This window comes from Dendronephthya gigantea, unplaced genomic scaffold, assembly GCF_004324835.1.
Source record: "Dendronephthya gigantea isolate DGI-Jeju-01 unplaced genomic scaffold, DenGig_1.0 000095F, whole genome shotgun sequence".
NCBI classification, from domain to species: domain Eukaryota; kingdom Metazoa; phylum Cnidaria; class Anthozoa; order Malacalcyonacea; family Nephtheidae; genus Dendronephthya; species Dendronephthya gigantea.
The window spans coordinates 137,691-157,959 of NW_021163105.1; the positions used below are offsets into that span (position 1 = coordinate 137,691).

General features: G+C 40.3%; 5 protein-coding genes across 6 annotated transcripts in view; 2 read left to right on the forward strand and 3 right to left on the reverse strand.

Annotated features, from left to right (window-relative positions):
* The first annotated feature begins 19 nt into the window (after positions 1 to 19).
* On the forward strand, positions 20 to 3,665 carry LOC114533796 (stomatin-like protein 2, mitochondrial). Its single transcript, XM_028555390.1, has 14 exons — positions 20 to 169; positions 737 to 805; positions 934 to 1,008; positions 1,095 to 1,194; positions 1,306 to 1,364; positions 1,484 to 1,556; positions 1,726 to 1,785; positions 1,875 to 1,931; positions 2,032 to 2,078; positions 2,148 to 2,193; positions 2,423 to 2,521; positions 2,614 to 2,693; positions 2,767 to 2,895; positions 3,029 to 3,665. Exons 1-14 carry the CDS (start codon positions 140 to 142, stop codon positions 3,281 to 3,283), a joined length of 1,179 nt encoding a protein of 392 aa, XP_028411191.1. The 5' UTR covers positions 20 to 139; the 3' UTR covers positions 3,284 to 3,665.
* Positions 3,666 to 3,672: 7 nt separating this feature from the next.
* LOC114533797 (G-protein coupled receptor 161-like) lies at positions 3,673 to 5,748 on the reverse strand. Its single transcript, XM_028555392.1, has 2 exons — positions 5,320 to 5,748; positions 3,673 to 4,933 (listed from the first exon to the last, which is right to left on the reverse strand). Exon 2 carries the CDS (start codon positions 4,901 to 4,903, stop codon positions 3,734 to 3,736), a length of 1,170 nt encoding a protein of 389 aa, XP_028411193.1. The 5' UTR covers positions 4,904 to 4,933; positions 5,320 to 5,748; the 3' UTR covers positions 3,673 to 3,733.
* A 1,312-nt stretch (positions 5,749 to 7,060) lies between these two features.
* LOC114533911 (zinc finger protein 239-like) lies at positions 7,061 to 9,077 on the forward strand. The gene is made up of 3 exons (XM_028555541.1): positions 7,061 to 7,240; positions 7,601 to 8,125; positions 8,209 to 9,077. Exons 1-3 carry the CDS (start codon positions 7,171 to 7,173, stop codon positions 8,649 to 8,651), a joined length of 1,038 nt encoding a protein of 345 aa, XP_028411342.1. The 5' UTR covers positions 7,061 to 7,170; the 3' UTR covers positions 8,652 to 9,077.
* Positions 9,078 to 9,386: 309 nt separating this feature from the next.
* LOC114533909 (DET1 homolog) lies at positions 9,387 to 11,526 on the reverse strand. The gene is made up of 2 exons (XM_028555540.1): positions 9,921 to 11,526; positions 9,387 to 9,813 (listed from the first exon to the last, which is right to left on the reverse strand). The coding sequence occupies exons 1-2, from the start codon at positions 11,357 to 11,359 to the stop codon at positions 9,609 to 9,611; spliced, it is 1,644 nt and encodes a 547-aa protein (XP_028411341.1). The 5' UTR covers positions 11,360 to 11,526; the 3' UTR covers positions 9,387 to 9,608.
* A 51-nt stretch (positions 11,527 to 11,577) lies between these two features.
* Positions 11,578 to 20,269, reverse strand: part of LOC114533908 (adhesion G-protein coupled receptor V1-like) — a 28,994-nt gene continuing 20,302 nt past the window's right edge. For both annotated transcript variants that reach the window (XM_028555538.1, XM_028555539.1), the window contains exons 49-71: positions 19,937 to 20,234; positions 19,519 to 19,827; positions 19,009 to 19,382; positions 18,551 to 18,919; positions 18,192 to 18,406; positions 17,671 to 18,101; positions 17,194 to 17,561; positions 16,753 to 16,981; positions 16,344 to 16,657; positions 15,982 to 16,234; positions 15,733 to 15,890; positions 15,506 to 15,657; positions 15,183 to 15,384; positions 14,433 to 15,031; positions 13,870 to 14,185; positions 13,510 to 13,737; positions 13,286 to 13,408; positions 13,127 to 13,208; positions 12,938 to 13,040; positions 12,665 to 12,822; positions 12,465 to 12,586; positions 12,146 to 12,352; positions 11,578 to 12,065 (exon numbers count right to left, since the gene is read on the reverse strand). In XM_028555538.1, the coding sequence (XP_028411339.1) occupies positions 11,739 to 12,065; positions 12,146 to 12,352; positions 12,465 to 12,586; positions 12,665 to 12,822; positions 12,938 to 13,040; positions 13,127 to 13,208; positions 13,286 to 13,408; positions 13,510 to 13,737; positions 13,870 to 14,185; positions 14,433 to 15,031; positions 15,183 to 15,384; positions 15,506 to 15,657; positions 15,733 to 15,890; positions 15,982 to 16,234; positions 16,344 to 16,657; positions 16,753 to 16,981; positions 17,194 to 17,561; positions 17,671 to 18,101; positions 18,192 to 18,406; positions 18,551 to 18,919; positions 19,009 to 19,382; positions 19,519 to 19,827; positions 19,937 to 20,234 (5,937 nt within the window). In that variant the 3' untranslated portion in view covers positions 11,578 to 11,738. The remainder of the gene's footprint in view (positions 12,066 to 12,145; positions 12,353 to 12,464; positions 12,587 to 12,664; positions 12,823 to 12,937; positions 13,041 to 13,126; positions 13,209 to 13,285; positions 13,409 to 13,509; positions 13,738 to 13,869; positions 14,186 to 14,432; positions 15,032 to 15,182; positions 15,385 to 15,505; positions 15,658 to 15,732; positions 15,891 to 15,981; positions 16,235 to 16,343; positions 16,658 to 16,752; positions 16,982 to 17,193; positions 17,562 to 17,670; positions 18,102 to 18,191; positions 18,407 to 18,550; positions 18,920 to 19,008; positions 19,383 to 19,518; positions 19,828 to 19,936; positions 20,235 to 20,269) is intronic.

The window sequence follows — 20,269 nt, forward strand, 5'->3', positions numbered from 1 at the left end:
CTTTATGTTAGCCTGAAGTACTGAGAAAGCTAAGAAAAGTACTCTTCTCCCTTGAAAGTTGTTGATACTTTCGTAATTGTTTGGTTAAATTTTGCCTGAACTGCAGAGGAAAGAATATTGTAAAGGACGAGGGTTTAAAATGCTTCATTTGAGACGAATCTCCAATCGGGTAAGAACGTGGGTGTAGTTAATTGGTCAGTCTTCTAAAGGCACAGGGGCTCCCCAGATTAATATCACCCTATGATAGCTTCCCCCCAAAATCCCTAAGGGGCATGCCTTTAACAAGACAATAGTGCCAAAAGATATGCCATTTAACAGTAGAACTATGATTGAGTTGCAGCAGGATATTAGATAGATTATTAGATTTGTTCATCTAATAAGGCAGAAGCCAACAAACCTCTGCCGAGCACCCAAGACAAATGACTGTAGGTGCTCGTTTCCAAACCATTATCTGCAGAGATGTGCTTCCCAGTGTTCACCAGCAATATTAATTCAGTGGTGTAACCAGCCGGACAATTTTGCCCTAGCTGCTATGCTGGTGTGCGCTGACTTTGAAAACAATATATTTCTAAAGAAATATAGTTATAATAACATAACCTTTTCACAGCAGGACCTTTGCAACTTTGCCAAGATTCCAGTGGTTAACTGCTGGGGCACCACAGCGATGTGATTCCTTGATCTAGAATCAGCTATATTATATTATTTTGTTGTCATGATTACTTGTTTTACTTTACAGCAAATAGGTCAACAGATCAGATGTATATCTCAATATTATGGCAAGAGGAGAGAGATGCCATCAAATACTGTGAGTGAGAGATCTGATGGTTACTGTAGATATGTATTTGACAAAATACAGAAATAGACATAGCATTTCAGTGAACAAATCAGCTTATTGATATTATGAAATCAGCCATAATTTGTAAATATTATCAGGTCATTAATTTTGTCCCCCAACAAGAAGCATGGGTCATTGAAAGATTTGGACGTTTTTCTCGCGTATTGGAACCTGTAAGTGATTGATATAGTTGCATCTAAAAACAATCAATTCAGAAAACTTAACTTAACATTGCAACATACAACTTCTTGAAATACAGGGACTTGCTATTCTCATTCCGTTGATTGAGCAAATCAAATATGTCCAAAGTCTGAAAGAAGTTGCGACAGAGGTTCCATCTCAATCGGCTATTACCTTAGGTGAGACACAATAGGATTTCCTGTTAAAAAAGAGCTCGCTTCAATTTCTGTAGTAAATATTGACTTGACAAAAGGGTCATTGTGGGTCAGAAATATTGTTGTATCTTCCAGACAATGTCACTCTTCAACTGGACGGTGTTTTGTATTACCGCGTAGAAGACCCTTATCAGGTAGACCATGGTTCATATTTTAGTCCAGCACAAATTAACCCATGCTTGCAAGCTATTTTTTACCGCTTTTCAGTTTTTATATTATATTTATTGCCTGTCAAACGACGTTTGCTATGTAGGCCTCTTATGGCGTGGAAGACTGTGAATACGCCGTCACACAACTCGCTCAAACTACGATGAGATCTGAGCTCGGTAGGACAGTCTTTTTCTGGTTCAAAATAGAGTTATAATGATTGTGTATTGACTCCGGTGAATCAATACAATCACACCATCGCAATATCAACATAGAGTTGTCCGTTATTGGCGCTGGCTTATACAAAACTTTCCTAATATTCACCCCTCTATTCACGGAACATTCTAGGAAAGATCACACTGGACAAAATCTTCCAGGAAAGAACTTCCTTGAATTCAAACATTGTCAGTATGTATGACTTTATATACCTGACTCGTTTTTTACCTCCTCTAAAGTAATCCTGTTTTCAACCACAAAATATTTTCATTTTTTCAAAGATGCGATCAGCGAGGCGGCCTCTGCCTGGGGAATAAAATGTCTACGATATGAAATACGTGAGCGATGTTCCAACAATTTTTGTAATTATGCATGTACAATGCGGCATTTTTAGATAATTCAAGCTATTTTTTTGTTTTTGATGTGCATATATTTCAGGCGATATTCAGCTGCCAAGCAAAGTAAAGGAAGCGATGCAGATGCAGGTAAATCTACCTATGAATACACGACACAAGGAACATTATAAATATTGAATTAAAATGCTCTGTTCATAGGTTGAAGCTGAGCGTAAAAAGAGAGCTGCGATTCTTGAGTCAGAAGGTAAAACGATTGGGATTTACAATATTAGAAATTGCGTTGCCGTCTTTGGTGGACGAGAGGACGGAAGAATCTACATTGGCTGGGCTGGCTTGCCTGCATAAGAAATCACATTTTAATATCTTCCAAGAAGAAACTCGAGTTTTTTCTCCAAAATCTGTCTCCAGTATATTCGGCAGTTTGAGTATTCAGAATTCATTGCGTTTTTTTTTCGTCTTAAAATGATTTCAAGGTAGCAAAGTCGCTGCAATCAACGTGGCCGAAGGTCAAAAACAAAGTCAGATTCTTGCTTCTGAAGGTCGTAAAACTGAGCAAATCAACACAGCAACTGGTGCGTGAGTGATGTTCGCATGCCATGTGTAAGAATAGGCACGCTATGTGTACGAGATGAGACATGTTAATGTTTCTATTTGCTCTTAACAGGCGAGGCAAATGCGATTCTCGCGAAGGCCAACGCAAGAGCGGAAGCCATCCTAAAAGTAGCCGAGTCTTTGTCGCTGAAGGTATTCATAGCAATGGTTTACTATCAACTTTCTGGTGTCCTTTAGTCATTTGCTTATCCACGCTTTTCTTCAGAGCGGTGACAATGCAGCAGCTTTAACTGTTGCAGAGCAGTATGTTCAAGCCTTTGGTAATCTCGCTAAGACCAGTAACACTGTGATACTTCCCGCTAACACTGGTGACGCAGCTTCGATGGTAGCCCAGGTATAATTCTGAATTAAATCGTGTATCATCTGGTGAATTCGGAAACATTTTCCGCAGTGGTGGATCCACTTCATCGAATGTTAATGCAAATATTTTATTAATGTTAATGCAAATATTATATTTTATTTTCCAGGCGATGGCCGTTTATAATCAGGTTTCAAAACCCACAACGCCTGACGATCCCGACGATCCTAGCGACCGTAAGATCAAGCCACATAGCAACGAGACATTAGAATCACACGACAACCAACGATCGGATACGATGCATTCCGAAGATTCAGGGACAAGAATGGATCATAATGTATTGAACACTGATTGGCAGCAAGTGAAAGAGCCAACTCATTTTACCGCCGCTAGTTCCCCGACTAGAAAAAGAGATTTCTCATAGACTAAGTACTTCATAGCTTGAAGAAATGGACATCAGACCAAAATAGTTGTGGGCTCAGTCGCTCAACTTTTTCAAGCAGCTTATTTACACTCGATTCTGTTCTCAGAAATATTTTTCTGGTTTATTTTTTAAGTTATCATGAAGTGAACAACCATCTGGAAGGGCATGAACGAAAACTGGGTTAGCAATTAATCCATGGTTAGCGCTAATCCAGCCTGAACAACCGCCCCTGGCACTTATCATTAATCTCGTTTGCTTAGGTCCATAATAAAACAGAAAGAGAGAAATATGATCTCTCTTATGAACAAAAGATGAAATAATGATTTGAAAGCAATTATAAAAGAATAACGCCATAATCAAATTATATAAAATGAATGTAACGCTGCAATAAAAAGCTTATCAACTTTTCACAGTGTCTTGGTGTTATTTTCATTTGCACAATACGAGGCATTAAACTGTGTAGTCAACTGCATTAGCCCTTGCCTGATATCTATCACCACGTGACACCACACATCCGGGACACTTTGGCCACCATGGCAACTGCTTGAGGAGAGTCCTGATTCGTCGATTGTTGAAGCCGTACACGACAGCAACGGCCGTCGCATGACAAAAATGTAACAACGCCATTGTGAAGTCCACTTCCGGCGACAAGGCATCTTGGGATAGCGCCGATGCAATGTTCATGACGTAATACGGCGCTAAAAATAAACCGTACGTCACGACGACGTAAGACACACTCGCAATCGTCTTTGATTCGGTCATAGAATCTCTGGATCCGGAGAGAGTTCGTTTCGTCACGCGTTGGTTGCTACGGGAACGCCTTGTGATGTCATTATGCCTGACGTCATGTCTTGTGACATCATGCTCTCTTATGTCATGTCTTGTGACGTCGCTACCCTGAGTTTTGCTCGAAGATAAGGACGATGATGAAGTCGGATTGGTTCGTATTGTCTTCGAGTTGTATCGTGTGATCACGCCAATTCTTACATACATAAATACGATGGCAACGAAAGGTAAAGTGAAACAGGAGATTATGAAGACCACAGTATAAACCATACCAGCACCGCCATCTTGCCACGACAGAGTACAGAATCCCTTCGCGCTTGAGTACTGGTACGAGTTCCAACCCAATATGGGAGGAACAGTGAATGCCAGGGAATAAAACCATGCAAAGGCCGTAATCCATTTAGCCCCTCGGTAAGTTATCTGCGCTGAAAATGTATTTGCAATCGCTTGGTAACGATAGATGGCGACTACCGTTACCATGACATTTGATGTGGCTGTGAGGAACTGACAAAGAAATCCTGAGATCTCACACCAAACACTCCCAAACAGCCAGCCGTCATTTGCGATAGAAATCACAGCAAAAGGCATATTGACGATGCCTATAGCTAGGTTTATAGCAGTCAAGAAGAAGAGTAGCATATTAGGAACGTTTTTAATGCTGAAGCTCTTCAAAAGGACCAAAACAACACTTCCATTACTCACAATCGTTAGGATTAAAATTAATGACATTGCTAGGGCTTGAAGAGATTTCTGAGTCGCATTTCTTGTAGCAATTTCTGTAAACCACGAGTTAAAATCAATTTTGGTGTGATTGTAGCTACTCAAAGAAGTCATTCTCGGTTTTAATAATTGAACTGTTCCAACCTATAAGATCGAATAGAGAAAACCTATCAGTTAGGATGAAACATACAGTGAATGCATGTTACATTGTTGATATAATTTAAACGGTAAAACCATCTTTCCTTGAGAATCTAAATGGAGATAACACTGAAGACTTCTCAAAAGTCTATGCTTTGGCTGAGGAAGTATAGCTTTAATTCACCGACAAAAAAAGACTCAAAAGTGATCTCAGTAAAGCCACAGGAATTAAAAACGGCGGCTAACTTCTTAGACTAGTAGTCCATTGTATTAGGAGAAATGCTTCCTTGAAAAGCTCCTCTATTTCAGGTCCTGCTTCAGGTCAATTGATATTTGACGAGACTAGAAATTTACCATGAAACTAAAACTAAAGTGATTCAGTGGAAGTTTACCGTTTAAAATGAGTCCTTGAATCCACGCACAGCAAACTCTTCGATAATTATACGTTTGATTTGTTTACCCATGTTGACGTGCCCGAATCCATTGAAATTTTAAGTTTAGCGCCTTTTTTGCACAGTTTTTATCAAAGCTGACGCGACTGGCTTTTCTTCGCTTTCACTAGAGCCATCATTCACTAACGAGATCCGCAATTACTCTGTTAAAGCATCGTTTCACTCTGAGATTTCAAACTAATGTAAATACAGCGAGCATAAGCTTGTGTCAACATTGAATATTTTCGTGGCAAATAGCAGCATAATATCCACGGCACGATGACGAAATATTTACCGCCGCCCGCCCAAAACAGCATTTGTCGTTAGTCAAGTGAGTCTCTGACACGATCGTCGCCTTTGAGTCCACGAAGTTTGAGTCGCACTCAGGTATTCACAACCGTATGTTCCCCTGTCTTAAAGATCTTAGTTGGCTATTAACTCCTCCTGAGGTTACACTGGATCAATAAGAGATTATCCTTACCGGACCTTTAGGAAAAACAGTTTAAGGAAGAAGAGGTCCAATGGAGTGATGGAGTTCCTATTTTGCTGTTTGTATAATAGTATCATAAACACTCAGCTTGACCACACACACAACTAATTAAAACCAAGAGAATGTTGTTTATAACACGATAAACATTTCTGAAATTTCAGACGAACACGGCTGGCTTTCCGCAGTTAACGGATGAGTTGTTCAGTCGTCTAGGAAGATGCTTGACTGAGAAACACATATTGGAAGCAGTATTACTTTATCAATCGGGTTGCCAAGACAGAATAAGGGCCTTTGCATCTTAAAACTCTCTGGAACTGTTTTAATCCTTGTAGAAAATTTTGAGGGAATCTGAGTACGCCAGGATTCCCGTCCAAAAACAACGACATATTCTGTTGCTTTTTAGACTTTTTGTTATACCTTTTGTTTGTGAAGTTAAAGCTATAACTGTGATACATTGTAATAGTTTTCATTTTGTTTGTTTGATGAATCACAATTAAGATATCTTATAATCGTTGTATGTTCGTCTAGACATATCATTCAAAAACAAAAGTTAGTTTATAAATGACAAACCACTAACAAGATATCATTTACCAATGTTAGTTTTGTTCGGTATATATCAGAAAACTATTAAATGTTCAGCTCAATATATCGTTTTTGTCGAACGTTGGAGTCTTTCTTGAAAGAAACCTAACCTACAAGTTGCAAGATACAACAGTTATATGCTTAGTAAAACGTCTCGGGATCTGGTAAGCTTCTACGCCTGAATAGAGCAGTAAATATTGGCAACCAGGTGTTAAGAAATGCTTGGTTACACATGGTTGCTTTAAGCTTTGCATGAGTTCAACAATCATAATACAGACACATGAAGAAACTCAATACTTGTCAAAATCAATCGCGTCATTTTAACGCCCAGAATCTGTATTATCTTGTCCCGTCTTTTTATGATCTTCTCTTGGATATTTTCTGAGCACGTTAGTGTTAAATAGAAAAGTACATAAAACATTTTTTTTCCAATTCCAAACAGTTTACTCCGGCCACCAGACATTGGCGCGCTGCATGAGCGCTTGAAAGAATAGGCAATCTCAACGATGGTCTCGTTAATATTTTATGAGCTAATCACATTTAGTAAGACTAGGCAAGTAACTCAGGCAGCCTTTGATTGGTCGTTTTAGGCATCTTCAAACTTAGCCTCAAGATGACATCATTCAAGGGGCATTTCGTAAAGTTCACAGCAACTTTTTGTCAAATGGCCTCAATAAAGCGAAGGCGAGAGACCGCCATCTTCAAATAGTTGGATTTGTAGCGATTTGATCGTTGGAACGATGCCAAGGTCGTTTTTGATCAAGCAGAAAGCAGTGAAAAAATACTCACGGGAACAATGTTGCTATCCAGGTAGGCCCCTGCGTGATCTGAATTATATCTCTTCATCTTCTTTCAGATCCAATCAAACATGAACGCGAAGCCGTCGATTTGAAACTAAACTGATCTCCAGACCGAACTTACTGCTTTGCGAAAATGAAATATGAAATGCGTGAAAGAAGAAGAGTTAATCGCGGTCTCAACTTCATCAGTTTTTGAATTCGTCAAACTATAAACTCTGAGAGCTATCATAGATTCACGATTCATACGAAAATCTCGCAGTTTATGCAAAATAGTAAATCAAAATAAGTATCTTTGAAAAGGAACTACATATTTAAAAACGTAAGTGGGGCATAGGGCTCTATGATTAATAATCCTTTCTGTCTTTCTCAGATTATGCGCCGTATTTCTGTCCCGATGATGCTACAACTGAACTCGACAGTCCTCCGTTTGGCTACGAGAAGATCTACGACCTGGGCCGAAGACGAGAGACCCACGATGATCACAAACTACCCGAAACAGAGACTGCAAATTGGAAACCCCAACATCCTAACATGTTCGAAGGAGGATACGACAGGGATTACAGGGTACCTGTAAGGACACCAAACTCAACAAGCCCCCAAACACCGTCGATGTTCTACGACAATCATTGGATTACACAATCAACCCTGTTTCCTTTCTCGTTTCACGACTTTGAAATGAAACCGCGCGCTGAAGGGAATGATGTAGAGTCACCGGAAAATTCCAAGACTCAACTTCAGTGCATCACGTGCAAAAAAGATTTTGATACGCGCTCGGCCTTGGAAGAGCACGTGAAGACCACGCACAATAATTCCAACCGAAGTTACACGTGTCAATTTTGCAACAAATCCTTCTCGCGTTCCTGGAACTTCCAACGTCACGTGTTGATTCACAAAGGTAGGCATAAATTCCGTACCCCGTGAAGAGTAATTACAGATAATTATGTAATCAATTAACAGTTTTAATTAACCGTTGATTAGGGGAGAAACCTCACAAGTGCGAGAAATGTCCCAAGGCATTCGTCCTTGCCGCTCATCTCAAGATTCACAATCGCATACATACCGGAGAAAAACCATACACATGCGAGGTTTGTTCCCGGGGTTTCGCCCAGCTCACCAACCTCCAGCGTCACGTGCTCACTCATACCGGGCAAAAGCCCCACAAATGTACGTACTGCCCCAAGGGTTTCGTGAGCTCGAGTGATCTCAGACGACACGTGAGGACTCACACTGGAGAGAAACCATATCAGTGCAAGAGTTGTCCCAAGGCGTTCACAACCTCTGGGAACCTGCATTCTCACATGCTCACGCACAGCGGAGAACGACCCTATCATTGCAAGATTTGCAAGTGGAAGTTTATTTCATCAAGTAATTTGCGTACTCACATTAGAATACATCACAAGAGATCCGCAGGTACACCATAATGCACCGCAACCAAAAATTGTTGGCGCGATTTCTCGGATCACGTGACGTTATAGATTCAAGTAGTGGTCAACTCGAAATCAAGAGGCGGATAATCAGAATGAGTTTCTGGCTTTCTGCTTGGTTGTAGATGTGCAATTTCGCATCAATGTCCCCCCCCCCCCTCTCCTCTCTCTCTCTGTGATGCATAATCGTTGAAACTTTTCATGTTGACCGTTACTCAAATCACAAATTAAAATGCTCAGTGAAATCTAAATTATCTAATAGTTGAAATCCGGCCCGGTTGGCCGAAATTATGTTGTCCAACAACTTTCTGCTAACCAGGCGCATTGTGCATATTTTGCTGCGTCGATTCTCCAAATAGAAAACAGACTAAAGACAAGTTACTTTTTTGCAAAATTTAATACACGGCGAACTACTGAATGTAGCTAAAAAATAGGATGTAGAATTGTGTGATCTGTTGGTTTGTGAAACCATTTTCTCAAGCGTGAATGATGTAGTATGTCAAATATATCTGATGACGTTGGCCGTGGAGCGAAGGTAGAAAGCCTGGCTTACGAGGTTGATGATCACGTAGACTGTGGAAAGATTATGCATTTCTTATTACGTCTGACTGTTGATATTGTGTTGAGTCACAAGTCAAGCGCAAAGCTTTGCTGTACGTTTGCAAAGAAACATTTCAAAAAATGTAAAATAATGTACACTGTATGAAATATGTAAAAATGTGAATAAAATTACATATCTGCAAGATACACAAATTCGTAAATTCGTAAATGAATTGATAACATATTTATTTATACAAACAGACCCAGTGTTAACCGTAGCTATTAGCCGGGTAAGACGCAAGGTAAGGCGTATGGTACATACGACGCTTCGTAACGAGTTACAACGCTTTTTATTACAACGCTTCGTAACGAGTTACTGAAGAAACTTTTCCGAACACCACATGCAGAGAGTGGTCACATGTGATCTGTAGTTTCATCGTTGTGTCTGATGTGAAAGTTCACGACATACTCTGCGTTCGTTCTTTGAACTGAAATGCCAAAAGGTGCAAAAGGATGGAAAGTGAAAGCAACCAAACGACGAGCAGACGGGGGGGATGGACGACCAAGGAAACCAGCATGTATCTTGAACTTGAGCAATCCAGAATCACGTGCATAAAACCTGGTAGTTGAAATAGATGTAGCAACTGAACGCCATTGCAGAGAGTAAAATATAGAAATTAAGCAGGAATAATTCACATCAATTTAAAATATAAGAATATAATTTACCTGATTGGATGATCACCACAAGCTTTTGGTCGCTCCATGACCGACACCCATTTGTCATCGTAGCTGAACAGGGAGAGATCAAGGAAGGGACTACTGCTGTAGGATTGAGAACTGATTGGCAGCTGTGCCAAGAGCCTTTTGATTGCTTCTGTCTGACCACCATACTTGGCATTGATAATGGTGTGTTTGAAACGTCTTAGGATTTGCCGAGCATGAATATTGCTGGATGCGGAGCAGGTAAATTGACCAACCGTATGAAGCATTGCATTTCGAAAATGATCACAGAATTGCTCAAAGACATCGAGTAGTTCCTCAGAGGTGTTTTCGTAGACAGATAAGATCTCAGTTGTTTTCATGTTATAGATGACAAAAAATGAGGGTTGAGAGTTTGGGTCATTAGCTCTGAGCGTAACCACATCTTCGCTCGCATATTTTATGAAAACATGATCTTCATCTAACAGTTGCATTTTCCACATTTTAAGATTTCGAAACAAATCAAAATGCTGGTAGAACCTTCTAATTGCAAGAAGAGTGCCAAGACTTTGAGCTCTTCTCCACAGGAATACAAGCAACCTGTGTTTAAGACCATTGATACATTTCTCGTTATATGGCCTGAAAGGACGATTTTCTTGAGGTCTTACAGCAGCCGCCATCATTTCATCATCCTCATTGCAAAATCTCCCTATCGTCCGCACATCAATGAAATGACCATCAGAGGTGACTTGAAAAATATGAATTGTTTGATGCTGGACTGATAACACAGCAAGTAGATCTTTGTACAGATACAGTCCTTGGTTATGAGAAAGAAAAATCTTGTCACACTTGAAGGACCGTGAATCAGAGTGGGTTCCTGTGTACAGGTCGATTAAGTGCAGGGTGTAGTCCTCCAGTGCACACCTTTGATGGTGTGGGGTGACAGACTCGTTGTTACGGTATACATCGTAAAAATAAGGGTGAGGTTCTTCAGGAAGTTGACAAGCAGAACAGACTATCACATAACGACCATCATCCGTGAACAAACTACATTCTCGGTTGAGATGTTCATTGTTTGGAGCCACAGTTGTAACCGCAAGCAAACGGAAAAACTGCGAAAATAATTTGCTGCGTATCGTTGATGGGTTTATCTTTGAATCAGCGAGCATCTCGCCTGCAGCACACGCCCCTTGAAACTCATAGATTTCCAATGAACTTTGGTCGAGTGAAAACGCAACGAAATGTCTACCATCCGGCGAGAACTTTCTCAAAAAACACGGCGGTTTTTCAACGTTAACAATGGTAAAGTTTGGAAAAATATTCTGATTAAATGACCTTGCCCGGTGAAAATGTGTCCCAGGTTTGCACAGATGTGTCTCTCTTTGACGAAGTTTCCATACGATATTCTGGTTTTTAACACGTCTCGGTTTGAATTTTAGCGGCCCAGATGTCAAAGATTGATCCATCAGGCTCTCAAAGAGCTCACTTCTTGCTTTCGTGAGTTATTTATAAACTCGCAAAAGTAAAAAAAAATTCTCTCAACACCAGCCGGCTGCCATTTTGTTTTCTTCTTAACCACCCGAATCGTGGACAAAAAGTCGCACTAAATACAAGTCGCTGTAAAAATTGTCGGCCATTCTTCGTATGGTTTTCTGTGTGTTTCGCGGAAAGTCATACTCGTGAACCTAATTTTACTTTATTTTACAAAAAGTTTTTACATCGTTTTAAAAATACTTCTTCGCAAGAATCACTCGACAACTGCTTTAAATTGTGCCTGGCAAGTGACACTTGTGAACCTCTTAACTCTTTCTTAGAACTATTTCCAAATTTTACTACAACATTTTACTAGACATGCGTATCAGCAATGGATACCCGACGTAACTCCAACTTATCTGTCTTCATTTGGTCCTGCTTTGATAATTCGACTATATCTTTCCCATCATGCTCGTCTGGAAGAGTCTCTCCAGTCTTCAGGGCGCGTACCAACTCATTGAGATCTTCAGATAGTTCCTCTTCTTCTTTTTCGATGATGTCTTCGTTGCTTTCCCCACCGAGTTTCTCACCATTCCAGGCGTCATAGAGCGGGTTAATCTCTGCCAGGGGGGCGTCATTATATCCTCTACGACTGCTTTTGGGGGTTGTACCCTCGTATTCGTAATCTTCCCATTCGTTCTACAACAGACATGGAAAATTAGTATGTTTCATACAAAGGCAAGCTAAAGTAAAATTGTCAAGTTTCCAACGTCACTTACTCCATCAGGCGGTGATAGCCGAAGCTCCGATTTCGGCACACTGTTCATGCTTTGCGCGTCATACATCACCGGTCTTTCCGCAAGATAGTCAGTCGGTGATGGATTATGAAGCGATGGTGAACTTGCGTGTAAAAGATAGGACTCATCACGATATTTCTTGCGACATTGATTACGCAGAACAAAGTAGACCATGAAGACATACAATCCCTAAAATATAGGATAGATTAAATCGATAAATCCGGGGTATAAGAACGAATATTTGAAGGACATTACTTCATGAAAACCATCGTAGTTTGTGTCTATTTTCGACTCTACTTACAGTAACAAGATCAAAGATTGAAAAGAGAATGGCAAGCCATAGCTTCCCAAAAGCCAAATGCAAACCACCGAATAGCCAAGTCATTGTTATTCCGAAGAAAACAATCCAAAGATGCAAGACCTCTGTAGGAATAAAGAAGTGCAAATTATTCTGTAGTTCGGTTGTTTGTGCATCGATATTTGCACAGATCACTCTTGTACCTTTGACGTTATGATGTCCTCTGAAGATATCATCGTAGAGCTTCCATTGTATCGTAACTTGATAGGCTTGTGTCGTCAAGACACCGACAGCAAGCAGGAAAAGAAGAACTGGTCCCAAGACACTTGCGAGAACGCCGTAAATATTAGGAATGAAACACCTAGAATAGATCAGAAAATTGTTGATAAGATTGAAAAATAATGGTGGTTTTTCATAACGGTTTTAAACGCGTTCAATGGGTGAAATTTAGTACTGATATAAACTAACTAACTTACATATCACCATTATTGTGAACATCTGCGTAAATCTCTGTGATACCCCAGTCATAAAGAGCGTGAGTTATAATGACATACATTGCAATGCAAAGCACAGGAATACCTAAAGAAAGGCAGACTCGTCAGTTCTTGAAAGACACGTTAAAGTTGTACAGAAAAAATCAACCAGGCCATCAATTCTTTTCTTACCCCATCCAAGCATGAAATAGAGGATGAACTTGCGATTCGTATGTTCGTCGTTCAACACAAGAATCCTCCAAAGGTTACAGCACTGTAAAGTAAAATGGACGATGTCTAACAAGAGGCAATTCATGTCTAGAAAACAGCATCGAGAGTAACAGCAATTACCTGGACAAATATCCAACAGAAATGTGCCAAAAGGAAGTAATGAATGAGGATTCCTAACGTTGTACATTCCTCGGGTTTGTCAGTCAAGTCTGGACTGATATACGCAGCAACCACAACCAAGAGCTATTGGGAAGAAAACGTTTAGTTTCAAACGTGTTGTTGAGTTTATTAAAAACAAAACTAACAAAATAAACAGCCACTAACAGCGTTATTCGAACACTTACGTGTAAGGCAAAACCAGCAAAGAACATGTGCATAAGAAGTTTGGCAGAGAAGGTGTTTTCCAGTGAACACATGTGATGAGACACGATTACAAGGAAAAATGAAATCATGCAAATAAATGCTGCGATGAAAAAGTAAAATTCATAACCAACGCGGTCGTCGCTTTCAGCACGAACAGCAAAGTTTGAGAAATGTTTGCATTCACATTCAACGTAATCTTCGGTTTCGTCCTAAAAGACAGAAATACTTGGTTTTAGCCACCTTCTAGTTAGTAATATCATCAAACAAGCGTTGAAATTTTATAAACTGATAAAGCAATCCAACATAAATTAAATTAGCTAGTTTAGTTTCATGAAACTTGCCTTCACAGAGCAGATGCTATTGTCCCAAGCATTTTTGTGCCATTTTAAACACTCGGCACCTTTTGGCGTGACTCGTCGGTCCTCAGTGTATATTCTATAATACGATGAAGCTTGACCAGGGTTGGTGTCTGATGAATTCCTGACAGACGTTGACAAGACTTGGTTATTCAGGATGTTCTCATTATCATCTTTATTAAACCAATGGGTAGTGTGGTACTCGATGAAATGAACATCAGCACATTTCTCTGACTTCCCAGCAGAGTTTGTCGTTTGCTGGTAGATATTCGAGGGATATGTGAAGTAGTTTTTGGAAGAGCTGTCAAAAACAGACCGCTATTAATATATCGTCGTTATCCAAAAACGAAGTAAAGGGCAAATTGAGACAAGGAAAGATGATGTGAGGTGGTAGGCATAGCAAAGAAGATGAGGGAAGCAAGGTTGAGATGATATGGACACGTAATAAGAAGAGATGAAGGAGAGCTGTCAGAGATATTATGAATTGAAGAGGTGGTATAGACATTGCAGAGAAGATTATGGGTGTCAATATAAAGAGAATAAAATACCTTGACTTTATTTTTAGTTTATTAATATCCTTTTCATAACGTCTTCTTCCTTCCACTGTTGCATATTTTCCCTTCTTTTTAACAACAAGTGACCCTGGACAGGCTTCACCGTTAAGCAAAGCAAATGCATATTTAACAAACGGTTCTGTAAACTGCGACTTTCCCTTGAAATCCGCTCGCTCTGGATTCAATAACATATCAAAAACATTCATGAAAAGATCACTCAATTCGCTTGTCAATATTCTGTCTTTCTCGTTTGCTCTTTCCCCAAGATCATTCAGGATTGTGTTTAGAGCATTAGCTGTGATCGTAACATGGCTTGCTTGCAACGTGTCCTGGTTTAATGTCGAATATAGCGACTGCAGAATCCTCGTCATATCCTCATTGGACAAAGGAGTTTTGAGAGAATCAGATCTGAGCTTCAAAAACTGTGTTGTCCGTGCGGCGTTGGAAATGATCACCATCGTTTTTGAATATTTTTCGTGCAATCTCGCGTCAGTGCTGAGATTAAAAAGCGTCACATTGAAAGCTTTGGGATACGACGTGTCCGAAGCTGAGTTAGGAGTTAGCTCGATAACAATCTCTTTGTCTGCCTTTCGCTGAGAGAAACAAGGAGTAAAAAACGGTTAAGTTTTAAAAATATGTCCGTTCTTTTGAACTCCATGCAGACAACAGCACTATGAGAGCCATTTCTCATCAACTAAATGGCAATAGATATAGTGTTTAGTTATCCAGCAACTCTTATCTTACCTTTCCCGGCTCAAAGACCAACATTCCTTGTGTTTTAATGTAATCCTTGCTCTCTATTGCACGGTTGATAACGAGGTCGTTATCAGTATGCTTTTCGGCTAACATTGTTGTTTTATAAGATAAAGTGATCCGTCCATAGGTACCCTGTGTTCTCGTGACGTCAAGCTTCACGGAATTGGTGGAAACATCAACAGCAGTATTTCTAAAGAGAGGAATATCGTGAAAGAGTTTGATGTCTGGATGTGAAACAAAATACTTCTCTAAATTACGGCAAAAGGCACATTTACCATTAGTGCTTACAACTTAGTTGATAATTGCATTACCTCGAGTCCTGGTCAAATCCAATTACTCCTGCAGGATCATCACTGGCTGCCACCATTACCGTAACAACATTTGCAGTTAAATCAAGAACACCTTCAGGCGTGTCGACAAGAGACATCAGTTTCACGGTAAAATTACTTGGAAGTTCAGGATCCTAAATTTCAAAAAGATTATCTATTTAAGTATGATAAACGCGAGCACATTTTCATTTGAAAATCAATTTACTTACGTTGTCTTCTTTTAATTTCAAACGGAGTAGCGCAGTTGATTGACCTGGAGCAAACGTTATCTTCCCTGAAGTTTCTTCAAGATCCTCCTTGGTATTAAACGTTTGCCATAGCACATTAGCCGTTCCCAAATTATGAGTACGCATCACTTTGATTTCCCCTAAAAATGATCAGAAACTGGACTGGTTTAGACACGAACCACGACAGCTTATTGTAGGATACTACCTACAATAGATACTGAGAGTCTGTACCTGCAGGACTGTTGTCTTCATCCAGCGTAAGCGAGCTTGCCTCAAAGTAGATTTTTCCATTCAGAAGATCATTCCCAGCAATCTTAACTACGGCCCAACTCTGTCCTCCAGTGGAAGGATTTGCGAGGATGGCTCCTCCAGTTGGCTCTGACAAGAACAGAAAGATTTCTTCCTCGACTTCAGGAATATCATCGTTCTTAATACGCAGTTTTACTGACATATTCTGACCACCTGAAGGCGCAGAGGCATCATTCTATAGTTGGGAAGAAACAAAAAGGTCATTTATGCAAGAAATGTAGGTTTACTACTTTAATTAGAAGGAAGTCCAAACAGTTACGAATGTCAATCTCTCATCAACTTACTTTAAACAGAAGCCTGTCACTCAAACTGTAATAGTCGTCGCCGATTACAGCAATTTTTGAACGTTCTCGTGTATCAAGAAGTTTACGTATATCCTCTCTTGCACCTGACGTCCACGACTCTCCTCCACCAATACTTCTTACTAATACACCCACGTCCCCAAATGTACCTCCGGTGCGAGAAACAGTGACATCAACAACGCTGATGTTTTCTTGAACTGTGATGGAGTGATAGTGGAAAGAGAGGACACCGTGAGGGCTATCATCGTCTTGAATTGTGATTGTTGAAGTTCTGTTAGATCCCAAACGTGCATTCCCTGTTAATGTGAAGAAAAGAAGAAGAGTTTAGAACTGATGGAGCTATCTAGCAGAAATGAAGTTAGTTTAGTTTGGGTTTGATCTTTCTACTTACCTCCAGTAACACTTGTCAGTTGTACACTAAATATTTCATCAAGCTCTGGTAAATTATCATTTGTGATGCCAATCTTAATGTCTTTGCGATATTCACCGTCCATCATAGTTAGCGTAGATGAAGTGTCGAGGTAATCTTGGTTTGGTTTAGCTTTGGAGGTGGGTTGTGTCTTGTACGCGACCTGAATGGTCCCCAGAGTACTGAAGAGCCGGTAGACAGTCAAAACAGCCTGGATAATGATAAAAAAATTTTCAGAGGGCATATTAGGCATGTTGGAGGGTGAATTTGGTTCTAGTGATTTAAACCTGAGTCAAATCCTGCAATATACTGGCGCCTGATAGTAACTTCAATTTGTATGTAAGAATGCTTCCACTCAACCGAACACGACAAGGTATCTCTTAGTACCTCCAGAAATCCTCTACTATCTCAAGATGTACTTACTGTTTCGTTCTCTTTGACAATAATGTTTTGGGTTTCAGTAGAGACAACAAACACACCCCCCGGTTCAATAACACTAGTCTGCGCAGACTCGTCAATCTTTGCTCCCCCATGAACATTTGGGGGCGTCTTTATTCCAGACAGATATACAGCATACACCATCTTTTGACGAGGTACAAGCACTGGAGTGACTTTGATACTAAATTCCATTTCTCTCACGTTCCTTTGGAATGTCAAATTCGACAATGACGTTTGTACTTTTCCTTTCGTAAAACCGGAATACTGATCCGGAGGATAGCCACTTGCTATTGACACTGTGGTGTTGCCATAGAGACCATCACGTGTGACTATGACACGGGGAACTTGGTTATCTATTGAGAGATTGTTTCAATATTAAATTGGAAAAATAGAAAAACTTTTTGTGCTTTCATACAATCCTGTCTCTTCTTATCCTATCATCATTCAACAATTACACTATACCTTGATTTACTGTAAGGGCCTTGTAGCCATCCTTAAACTTCACCAGAGAGTTTGCAGCAAGCTCTGGGACATTGATATCCTCAGTTGAAGCTGACGGATTCAATTTCGGAAGAATATCTGACACGCCATCACCTTGAAACATTACTCCTGATAGAGTCAAAGTAAAGTGTGACGAGGAATACAAAAACGTGTTCTCGTTCAAAACGACTGACTCTGTTTTCTCGTTTTTCCCATCTCGTATGACGAGGAATCCGTTCAAAGATCCTGGATAGTTTCGGGAATAGACAAGTTGATAATTTACACGAACATCACCAAATCTTCCTTCGCTCCGTTGGATTGTGAAGCTAAGTACACGGCTAAGATCATTTTCAACTGTGATACGTTGAGTTTTTGAACCAATGCGGAATATTCCGTGAGGATTATCGCTCGCTCTAAATAAAAATGCGTGAAAGATTATAAGAGAGCAAGAGCGAACGAAGGCTTGTTTCAGTTGGATTAAATTATCGCTAATATTTCAATACCTTATCACAACAGTAGCGTTGCTAGAACTAGGATCAATATCTCCGCCGCCATTGGCGGAGAGAAGTGTCACGGTGAATTTCTCACTCAATTCCGGAATATTGTCGTTCTTAACCTTCAACGAGATCTGCTTCCGTTGTTCGTTAGCAAGAAACGTTAGCGTCCCTTTGCTGTTTACAAAATCTGCCCCATCTGAGTCAGAAATTGCCCATTTCAACTGAAAGAAAAAAGGAACTATGCAAAGATTCGTCTTCAGGTGATTGCGTTCCTCCCAAATGAGCTACAAAATGATCCTTACCAAACCTCAAGGGAAGATCTTCAGAACGATTGTTGTACAATCGCATACACACAGCTATCTTACCTCGACTGTCCCTTCACGTCCCTCTTTTCTATCCACAGTTAGCACCACAGGATCAGAAGAATCTTCACTGACGGTCTGTGTTGCACTTGTACGGCTAAATCCAAACAGTCCATTTGGCATCCCACGCTTAAGAATAACCAAAGTGATATTTTGTGAGAGACTATCAATGGAAGCGTTTCCTGAAACGCCTATTATTGACACTTGGAAATGCTCTTCAACTTCCCGTTCCCTTACGAAAGGCAAAACCCATATCTCGCACATTTTTGGTCCAAACTCTCCAGTTTGAAAAGTTAGTTCACTTGTTTGAAGTTCAATATCTTCTGTGATCACACCTGGACTTGGAAATATCTTGAACACGCGAATACTGACCTGAGTAAGATAAAAGAATGAGAATCATGAGCGATGGTTCTCTTTCCTCTCCTTTGACTCTAGAAACACATCATTCAGGGATTTCTTACCCGCACAAAACTTCTCGCCCCGTCTATTCGGGCAACGCCCAGCTTTAGGTCGAGTATCTTAGTTGGATTTGCGAACACAAGTCGAGTCTTGTTTTGAAAACCAAACAATCCATCCGGATTATCGCTCGTCTCCAGGACTATTTCCAGCCTTCTTCGGTCTCCCAGTCTCGCACCGCCACTAACAGAAGTGAGATCAAGACGGAACGACTCCCTGTCTTCGGGAAGTTTGTCGTCAAACAATGTGATGCTCAAGTTCGCTGTGTTCTGACCATTGCTAAAGACGACGTCGCCATCAGAGAGAAGGTAGTCTTCTCCGTATTTTGCTGTGATGTTGGTAACAGTATATTGTGCTCGTATTAAACCAAATGAACCTTCTAAAAAAGTAAAGATGAAAAAGTTGATGTTATTGATTAAGACGACAATAATGGTACGGGAAAGTTCACGAGAGTTGTGTGATATTTAAGCGCAGGTTGAAGAACTTTGCAGCAAAAACCAAGCACAGTTAGTCACCTGTTCGCAAGATTTGCACGATAACCCGCCTGTCATGTTCATGAACGACCACCTTGGATTGCCTGAACTCTACCACTCCGTTGGCATCATCGTTCTTCAAGATCGTGAACACCACCTTATTCCTTGGGCCAACTTCAGGCGGCATATCAACTTGCAGGCCATTCATGTAACCGTAGTTAATATATCGTGACGTAACGAGATCAATCTTTCCCAAACTGACCGAAAATGACTCGGATAATTCCGGCAAATCTTCGGCATGTATCGACACATTAATTGAACCGGTATCTTTCTGGTCTTCAATGGTTAATACTATAGGAATTTGGGATAGAAAGGACATTAAATACTGCTATGTCTACCTGGTTTAAATCAAAATCATTTTAGTCACACTTATACCAGTAGCTTAATAAAATAATCAGACCTTTTGGTGACAAAGAAAAATCATCATCTTCAGTCGCACCAGATGGAGACACGTTAATCGTGACCAGCAGTCTTCCGGTATTTCCTTTGTTGCGAATAACTTTTAGGATCACGTGGCCCACGTCCTCGGAGACGTTATACGTCAATGCGCTATCGAAGTCAATAATGCCGTAAGGATGATCGCTAGACACAACAACAACAGACGCCTGCGAAGCTGATTGGTCAATCCGAGCGTTGAGTATTCCGACCAAACGTAAGGTGTAGTTTGCAGTCTCTTCCGGGACTGAATCTTGTTTAACCTAAAATACAAGAAGTCTTCATAAGATTGTAAATC

Bases quoted from the DNA above. Each gene is read 5' to 3' on its own strand.
- LOC114533796 (XM_028555390.1), top strand. From the start codon at position 140: ATGCTTCATTTGAGACGAATCTCCAATCGG. The intron at 1,195-1,305 runs GTGAGACACAAT...TGTATCTTCCAG, and splicing joins TCAATCGGCTATTACCTTAG to ACAATGTCACTCTTCAACTG. The intron at 1,365-1,483 runs GTAGACCATGGT...TTTGCTATGTAG, and splicing joins GCGTAGAAGACCCTTATCAG to GCCTCTTATGGCGTGGAAGA.
- LOC114533797 (XM_028555392.1), bottom strand. From the start codon at position 4,903: ATGACTTCTTTGAGTAGCTACAATCACACCAAAATTGATTTTAACTCG.
- LOC114533911 (XM_028555541.1), top strand. From the start codon at position 7,171: ATGCCAAGGTCGTTTTTGATCAAGCAGAAAGCAGTGAAAAAATACTCA. The intron at 7,241-7,600 runs GTAGGCCCCTGC...TGTCTTTCTCAG, and splicing joins GGAACAATGTTGCTATCCAG to ATTATGCGCCGTATTTCTGT. The intron at 8,126-8,208 runs GTAGGCATAAAT...ACCGTTGATTAG, and splicing joins TCACGTGTTGATTCACAAAG to GGGAGAAACCTCACAAGTGC.
- LOC114533909 (XM_028555540.1), bottom strand. From the start codon at position 11,359: ATGGATCAATCTTTGACATCTGGGCCGCTAAAATTCAAACCGAGACGT. The intron at 9,814-9,920 runs GTAAATTATATT...TTCAACTACCAG, and splicing joins TGTGGTGATCATCCAATCAG to GTTTTATGCACGTGATTCTG.